Source organism: Camellia sinensis, chromosome 5 (assembly GCF_055761805.1).
Source record: "Camellia sinensis isolate YWXY chromosome 5, ASM5576180v1, whole genome shotgun sequence".
Lineage (NCBI taxonomy): Eukaryota > Viridiplantae > Streptophyta > Magnoliopsida > Ericales > Theaceae > Camellia > Camellia sinensis.
In genome coordinates this window covers 90,201,312-90,210,834 of record NC_138965.1, presented here as the reverse complement: position 1 = coordinate 90,210,834, position 9,523 = coordinate 90,201,312, and the positions used below count along the sequence as shown (strand labels likewise).

The 9,523-nt window shown below is 42.2% G+C and overlaps 1 protein-coding gene across 1 annotated transcript; it reads left to right on the top strand.

Moving 5' to 3' along the window:
* Positions 1 to 2,074: 2,074 nt before the first annotated feature.
* Positions 2,075 to 2,722, top strand: LOC145791521 (uncharacterized). Its single transcript, XM_082871881.1, has 2 exons — positions 2,075 to 2,167; positions 2,261 to 2,722. The coding sequence occupies exons 1-2, from the start codon at positions 2,075 to 2,077 to the stop codon at positions 2,720 to 2,722; spliced, it is 555 nt and encodes a 184-aa protein (XP_082728007.1).
* Positions 2,723 to 9,523: the final 6,801 nt, after the last annotated feature.

Below are 9,523 nucleotides of genomic sequence, written 5' to 3'. Positions count from 1 at the left end.
ATTGTGATAACATCTCAATGTATTTTATAGATGTTTGTATTGACAAATTTAAAGATATTTGTGTTGACAAATTTTGTGAATGTTTTTATGGATGTTTGTACATTTTATATTTTTATGGATACTTGATATTTTAAGAAAAGAGAATCTGTAAATGTGGGTAATAGATAACTAGACAAATCTAATTCGTTCGGCAACATTATACCAGAATTATTCAAATTATTTAGCAATATATAACCGACACATGATGATCATAAATTTAAAAAAAAAAATGTTTTAAGAAAAATGAATCTGTAAATGTGCGATAATAGATGATTGGATAAATGTAATTTGTTCAGTAATATAATATTGAAGTAATTCAATGAGAATTTTAAAAATAGGGAAAAATTAGTCTAAGGTCCATCCCCCATATTTAGTAATGGAAGAGATCCACAATATTATTTTTTGATGTCTAAGATCCCTCAACCCCCACACTCATATATTATAGAGAAATTTCTCAAATCAAACCTTACTCTCTGAACTTTCTTTCTCTATATCAAGTGGATATCAACAAATAACATTCAAATTGTGCCTAAGCAGTTGAAGAATTAAAAGAAATTGATTACCTTGAGTGACAGAACATCCCGGATCATGAGGCGATAAAGGCAGAGAATTGGACGGAGTAGTGGCGGTCTTCTTTGGCTCAGCTTCCACAACTGCACTCGCGGTTTTAGCCACCACTACTGCTGCCACCGGCTGCGGCGATGATCGGACAGAGAGAAACGAGCGTTTGGCGATGGAGATGCGAGAATGAAGAAAATAAAAGGTGTGTGGATTTGTAGAGTTGCTTTGTTTTGGAATCAGAAAGGCAAAATAGAGAGGAGTGGTGGTCATTGCCATTGTTGCAAACAATTGCAGAGCCTCTGTGTGTGTGTGTGTGGTGACTGGGACTTGTAGAGAAATTCTCATAATTTCCTTAGTTCATCATTCTTGGGATTGGAGATGGGTGCATACTTGTTGGCCAACAAGAGTACTTCTATGATAGGTGATTTGTTCTCAGAAGGGTCTCTGAATCCATATGAAGACGATCCCTATGCATTTGATTAGAGAAAATCATTTCCTGGATTGAACCAATGGCACAAAATCATTGAAGCAAAGTCTTTTGTTCTTTTCCATGTCCGGATAACGGTGGTGCATTCACCGACAAGCAACAACACATGTCATGAACTTTTTGTGCAAGAGCTTGAAGTCCAGAAGAATTTATCTGGACCAATTTTCTCTGTGATGCGAATTTTCTCTGGTCCAATTTTCTTTGGATCAACTTGAGGGACCTTAGACATTATGAAAATATTAGATATCCTTTATGCTATAAAATCTTAATACGAGGGACCTTAAAAAAAGAACCCCTAAAAATAGTTGCAGGAGTTTTGAAAATAGTTTAATTTAAGATTAGTTTTAGTATTATAATGAGAATTTTAATTATTTTTTAAAAATATAATAAGAAGATAAGCTGTTAAGAGATAAGATTGTGATACGGTAACCAATTGAATTTGTAGCCTGGTTGTTGTAGCGACAGATCTTCACAATCCAGAGCACTGTTAGACCATATCACTTGTCTTTGATCTTACAATTACTTTCTCCAACTACTTCAATTTTCCAATCAAACCAGTAATCCGCACAAATATAGGCTGCTTGAGATGCCTTTTCTCAAACCCTAATTGTTTCGCTTTGAATACCCTTCTATTCGATTTCCTCATTGCTCTTTTTCTGTTTGTTAAAAGCTTTGTGGGTGTCATTATTATTACACATGATTATAGAGGCTTTTAAGATTTGAGAAGGTATGAGCGGGCCAGTACCCTTGAACTCTGCCTCACCCACGAAAACTCAGGAAGAAGAAGATCATCTGGTTAGAAGCACGAAGAAGATTAAGAGCAAAGATCACCTGGAGACCATGGACACAACTGAGAGCTCAAGTATCCCGCCTACGCTGGCACTAGTTCACGGCCCTAATGAGGTCTCGATTGAGGGTTAGAAGGTTAAATCGTTCAAGGAAGCTTTGGCTGCACCACGGAATGCAGATTTCTATTTTGACGATTCCATGGACTGTCTCTCTGCTGATGAGGAAGAGGAGGAAGGGGATGCTCCCACTCATGAAGAAAACCTGCACCCGGCTCAAAAAGGCATTCCACAAGTACACCTACTGAAGAAACTTCTCGAACAGATTCGTAGACCCTGGGCCAACACACTGATTGTCTGATTATTGGGCAAGAACATTGGGTATAAGATGCTCTGCACAAGAGTTAAGAACCTTTGGGGCCTACTGGAGGACTTTACTGTCATAGATCTGGGTAACAATTATTTCCTGTTTAAATTCTCCTCTTTGGAAGATTGTACACATGTCTATTCTGGAGGACCGTGGGTTATTATGGACCATTATCTTACTGTGAGGAAATGGGAGCCTGATTTTAAGGCATCAGAAGCCTTTGAAACCACCATTGCAGTATGGGTGCAGTTTTCGGAGCTTCTGATCGAGTATTTTCAAGAGAAAGTTTTATATACGATTGCTAGGCAGATTGGTAAGCCCGTGAAAATTGATCTCACCACAGCCATGGCTACTAGAGGCCGGTTTGCAAGGGTGTGCGTTGAAGTTGATCTTCGAAAACCACTATGTCCTCGGTTCCTCCTGGGGAAAAAAAGCTATAATACAAGTCCATACACTCCATTTGTTTTTACTGTGGAAGGGTAGATCATCGTAAGGAGCTATGTAAATACTAGGTAGCACACCCCAAGCCTCAAACTGGCCATTGGAATAATCCTCTGCCGAAAGGATTACAACTCACCGTTGAAAGCAACCATGTTCAAACACCAACGGCTAGCCCCAATGCTAACGGTCACCTGCAACAATCAGAAGTTGAAGAAGAAGACACATATAGGCCCTGGATGATGGTCACCAAGCGAACCCATAAGCCTGTGATCAATAGAAAAACCCAGTCCACTGGACCAAGCCCTACCCATAATAAGTTCTCAGAATTAAGCAAAGGGACCCCATCAGGAAGAGGACATGGGTAGGGGAAAGAAAACCACTAGACTGGGCCTTGAAAAAGAGGCATCTAGCCTATATCCGAAAATTCAACATGGCCCATCTACCTCACAAACTGTGACTCCGTCCAAGGTCTCTCAGACTGGTCTATCAGGTACCACCACTCCATCCACCCACAAACCTTCCATTGTCTCCAGACCTGAAGAAATGGTTCCTTCAGCTCAGTCACCCACTAGGAACCAGTCTAGCCTTTCTTTATCTGACAAACCCAGTACGTTGGGAACCGATGCTACATCCCAGAAATCCCGATGGCTGACCCTCCCTCTGAAACACCTTTAATACATACACCATATCTACATACTTTTGCACCTCTACCATTATAGAGTGATGGATCAATAACCATAAAGCACAGAAAACCCCCTGATCCGGGAATCCAACATGGAGATAGAGGAGGGCACAGGTCTAGAAGCGTTTACCCACCGGATGGAGAATCATCCTGTAGACGCGCCCTTGGGCCTCACTATAGTTCGGACTCAATTTGTGTCTCGGTCTTGTATCTAATCTCGTAGAGTGCAATGCAAGACCGATGAAATCATCAAAGAGTCCAAATCCGGCAAATCGTTTTTGAAAACAGATTTTTTAAAAGAAGTGCCAAACATGGACTGCTTTGCCAGATACAGAGTCGCCACCTAACTATTTTATTTTGGGAAATTTAGGAAACCCTGACTCGTTGCCTAAGGCCACGTTTCCGTCATCACCAAAGTTGCCTCGGCTTGGGAACTTGGGTACGATTGGGGAAGGTCACTTCGTGAGCAGCCCCGCTCGCTCGATCAAAGATTGGCCTCTACTAACCATGATATCTAGTTTTGAAAACATTATGCATTCTTATTCCGGTTATTAGCCTAGATTTACTATGTGATGCACACAGCAAACAAGTATAGACTGGGTCGCCTGAATTGGAATGAAACATCTCATGTTTGTTTTAAAAAACGGTTTTCTACTCGCAAGTAGGCTAAAATGTGGATTTGCCACCCTCAGGTGGACTTAGAAAACAAGATGATTTGCCACTATCTAGTGGGCTTAAAACTCGCGTTTAATGAATTGTTCCAATTCGGATAACCTAACCTTCACCCACAGGCATTCAGGTAGGTATATCATATAAGCACATAGCCTCATGGTAAGTATGCTATCATGGCAGTCACTCACACACATGCAAGGATGCTAAAGCATAAAAGTTTATCTAGTACTCCAAGCCAAAACAGAAACTACGTTGGAAATCAATGCATGATCCTAACTATGCTGAAATGCCTAATGCAACACATGCAAGAATGCAACTACAATAGGCTCGGCCATTCTAAGATGACATATGATAATGCTACAGCTAACGCGTATTCAATTTGGAATTGAAATACAAATGCAGTTAGTATGATGCGCCGAGCCCGGTGCATACAAGGCAGATGAATGAATGCAAACATGCTATCATACTGTATGCTAATTGAAACATGCCCTAATCTAACCATCATAAGCTGGTAAATAAAAGGGAGAAAGACGTGGGGTTGGAAGACATACATCACATTCACGCACACTTATTACAACATTGCCCTCGCTCGGAGGGTCTGAAAGAATAATACAGTCCGAATGAATAATACAGTCTGAATAAATAGTACAATCTGAATAAACAAAATCCTAATTAATTAACAAATTAATCTAAGAAAGCAGGTAAACTGGTACGCAAATCCATGGACCGCCTTAGCTCTGTTCCAAATGATGAATGATGCATGCTCGAGTTGCCTTGCGCAGAAATCCATTACGATGCCCCGGTTTGCCTCTGTTTGCAATTGTTTTCGGAATATTGCACAATGCTCCAGAAGGCCGCTGATTTCTGATTTACTACAACAGAGAGCAACAAAGGGGCATGGCAAAGTATTTCACATATGTATGCATGACTACTCTTTAGGGAGTGTAGTCCTCGATCCTCATGCAACCAATCACGCATATCGATGCATGATGGCCGATGAGCCGAATTTGCACGACTCAATATGAGATGAATGCACATGAAAACACAACAAGACCTAAACTCCATCATGGGTAATCCAGAGTGTCGGCGACAGGGATTTGAGACACGTTCCGTCACTCGGAGTACGAAACGTCCCTCATTTCCCGTGTTTGGGCTAACTCCTATCCCAAACACAATGCAAATGAGATGGCATACACAATGCGACTAACATACAACCTAGCATACACAATGCTATGAAATGGCATACACAATGCTCGATGTAACATGGCATACACAAAGCTCTAACAGGCAACCTAGCATACGCAATGCTATGAATTGAAAAGGCATACACAATGCATAATGGACTTACACCAACATGAGTGGACCTTAGCCACACTCACATCAGTGGCCATTAGATGAAAATGAGACAACCGAGATGCGTGCACACATGCACGCGTACCGAGAACCGAACCTAAGGCATCAAATGCCACTCTACCAAAGCATGGCAGGGGATGAAAGATGGCATACAAACATGAAATTTCCAGCACTAAAATATGATGCTAAATGATCCTAAAACATGGAAATATGGCACCCGATGCTTGGAATAAGCCCCGAAACTCAATACTAGGCACATGCATTGAACCACAAGTATACAAATCAAGCATTATTTGATCATGAAGTCAAAAGACAGAGCCAAGGGAGTCCCAAAACATGCACATTTCTAGCTTAGGGCATGGCCAAAAGATGCTAACATGATGGACTACAATAGCATGCAACATTGGCTAGCAAGCATGGTTTACATGGCATGTATATGAAGCAAATGAGAACTCATCAAACTAGCCAAAAATAGTGAATAAAACATGCCAAAATATGCCCAAATAATCACTGAAATGCAACCAATGCAGGCAAAAATGAGGGGCTTCTTTGGAAGGCCATTCAAGGGGTTGTTAAGTACATATAAGATAGACACTTAGCATGACCAAACCAACTCTGGAAACGAGTTATGAAAGCCCTAAAACTCACAAAATTGGCCCTAAAATTAGTCAAGGAAGCATACGATGAAAGGCCCCCTCAAAAGGCCTTGAACAGAATTGTTCTACACATGCACTATAGACATAAAATATGATCAAAAGGGCCCCGGACAGACCTAAGGTAGACCTTAAAACCCACAAAATTGGGCCCAAAAAGTGATTTCAATGCATGCAAAATAGACCCCCTTTGGAAAGTCAATGATGCTAGTAAAGAAAATGAGGGGTGAGAGGGTCACCCCTCTATGATTTCAAAGCTCAAAACCTCATCAAAGCCACTGAAAATCCCCTGGATTTCAGTGGCTAAGAGGCCTAAACAAGTCCAATGCAAATGCTCTAATGTATGGCCCTAAATATGAAGGAATGAAGCATGCAATGTAGGAGATGACTCCAAACAGAAAAGTGACATCAAGAAAACTTAAAGAGGAGGTCAAAACAAGGCTTTTTCCAGTTTATAACAAATCTCGAAAATGTTCACAAGTAAGGCTAAAGTATGATGCAAAAATAGCCCTAAAAGAGAGATAGAGGGTAAGGGGAAGTAGATGACCTCAAACAACAAAGTGCCCTTAAACAAAGTTGAAGAGGAGCTCAAAATATGACACTTTCTAGTTTATGACAAAGCCCAGAAATACTTGCAAGTAAAGCTAAGTAATGAAGCAAAAAAATGCAAGTTTAAGAGAAATAGACACTTACCCTTGAAGAGCCGACCTCCAGCAGCTTTTGGACCAAGTTGGTGAGCTTTCAACCTCTGCAAATGACTTCCAAGGTGCTGGAATGGATGATGGAGGTGTGGTGCTAAGGGTTGTAGTGCAAATGGACCAAGAAAATTAGGGTTTTGGAGCTTGGAATGGTGACAATGGAGGAGGGAGGTTATATGCCTTAGTAAATTTTGTTCAACTCTTTGATATGAAGCCAAGCCTCTCCTTTATAGAGGAGAGGCTCCAAAATATCCAGAAAGGTCCCCAAGTATCCTCCATACACGTGTATGGAGGATACACCAAATGGCCTCCAGCTGGCACAGCTGGACTACACTCAGAAAAAGCAAAAAGCAAGAAGCAGGCCGGCCAGTTCAAGTGGCCGGTCGGCCACCCCCCCTGGTCGGCCGACCAGGGGTCAAAAGGGTCAACAAAATTTTATGGCTGGCCACCCCAGAAAGGTGGCCTCCCAGATGAGTGTAACACAGTTATGTAGAGAAAAACTAGAAAATGTGACCCAGGCGAGAGAAAAGCTAGCTTTTAGGCAAGGTACAAAAGGGTCAAGAAGAGAAAACTGGTCGGCCTACCATATTGGTGGCCTCCCAGATAAGTAGATCACAATGGTGTGGTGGGAGGCCAGAAATTGTGGCCCAAAAGTGGGAAAAACCAGCTTTCGGTCAGAAAAATCGGCTTTTGGAGAGAGAAAATGAGAAAACTAGTTTTTTAAGAGAAAAGGTGGCCTCCCACCATCCTACCACCTTCCTAACAATGAAAAAAGGGTCCCTACCAATGGACCAAAACGGATGCAAAACGCGCGGTTCGGGGCCCCGAAAACAGGCTGTTAGGCACTGGAAGTGGCGTATGACCACGAAGGTGGTCTCCAGGGCCACAGTGTCCCTCTAAAGGGAGGAAATAAGGTGTGTACCAAAAACCGGAGCAAACAGAGATAGTTAAGCGGTCCCGAACTGAGGCACACGGCCGACGACTCCGAAAATCGGAAACCGGGCTCCAAATGGGAAAAATGGCCTACGACCACGAAACGTAGCCTACGGCCACTGAGAGATGGTCTACGAGACCTCTCCCTTCCTTCGGGAAGAGAAAACGGAGAAAACAGGACCCGGTTCACAAACCGAGGCAAGGCACAAAAGGAGCCCCGAAGTTCGGAGGCAAGGCTCGCAGCCGAGACTCTGAAACCTCAGAACGAGCACAATATGCAACATCACCGAGTGCTCAGTTGGTGACGTCTGAGTCTTAAGGTCGGTCAAAAATGGGGTGTCTACACATCCATTGACTATGTCGTTAGAACAAGGGATAGAAGCAACTCACCTCGTCACTACGGTATGGTGGATAGAGCAGATCCGGATGCGAATAGAACCAAATTGGAGCCACAGAACCGAGTCTCCAACTCACTCTATGCAGATGGCCTCCTTGAGATCAAGGGATCAAGATCATAGGCGTATCAGGTGCATTATTCCTAGACTGGACACTGACCCCCTCCCTAAATATCCGACCATGAATTCTCTTAACATTCTTGTTTGGAATTGCCGTGGGGCAGGCAACAGTGCCTTTAAACGTAACATGCGTGAACTTATTAGCAACCATAAACCGGAGATACTCATCCTTATGGAAACAAAGGTCCCATTTAGCTCAATGGGGAACTTCTTCAACAACATGGGGTTTACTGCTGCAACAATAGCTGACCCAGTAGGAAGAGCAGGTGGCATATGGTTACTCTGGGACACTGCCCATGTCAGCATAAGAGCTTCAATTGTTACAAACCAAGTTATTCAGGCCACTATCCATAAGGAAGACTATGAGGAATGGATCCTATCTGCAGTTTATGCAAGCCCTCACCCAACTCAGAGAGATGAACTCTAGAACAACCTTGAGGAGACAACTAGGAGCATAGAGAAACCCTGGCTGGTTGCGGGAGATTTTAATGACTACAATAACCACATTGAAAGAAGAAGCTTTTCTACTCACTACAACCACAACCGGTCCCAGAAATTTGCTGAGCGAATCAACAACTGCAACCTCATTGATCTTGGTTGTGTTGGTCCCAGATTCACCTGGACGACTAACCAACATTGACTAGCCAATACCATGGAGCGTCTTGACAGAGCTATGAGCAACGACAAGTGGAGAGCTCTCTTCCCTAAGGGAACAGTGAGGACACTTCCCAGAACTTATTCAGATCACTCCCCACTCATTGTTCTCACACAAGGTATGTATCATCATAATCCTACTGCTAGACCTTTCAGATTTGAAGCAGCTTGGCTGTGTCATCCTTCTTTCTCAGATGTTGTTAAAAAATCTTGGTCCAATATGGAGTACACTCTTATAGAGGCCATTAATGATTTCACCCATGATGTTAAAATTTGGAATAAAGATGTATTTGGGAATGTGTATAAGCGTAAACGCCATCTGTTAGCCCGTATAGAAGGTATCCAGAAATCTCAAGCTCTCGGGTTCTCCCATAATCTACACCTTCTTGAAAATACCCTCATTAAGTAGTACAACATGACCCTTTTTCAAGAAGAACTTATTTGGTTTCAAAAATCCCGAGTCAAATGGCTTACTATGGGAGATCGGAATACTAAATTCTTTCATATTTTTACTATTAATAAACGTAGGAAACGCAAAATCAACATGCTCAAGGATGATGCTAGAAATTGGCTCTCTAACTCTGTAACCATCAAAAACCACATTTATCAATATTTCAATGGTCTGTTTCAACATGAGGCTACTACTATGTTGGATAACTGGAAAGGGATCATTCATACTGGCT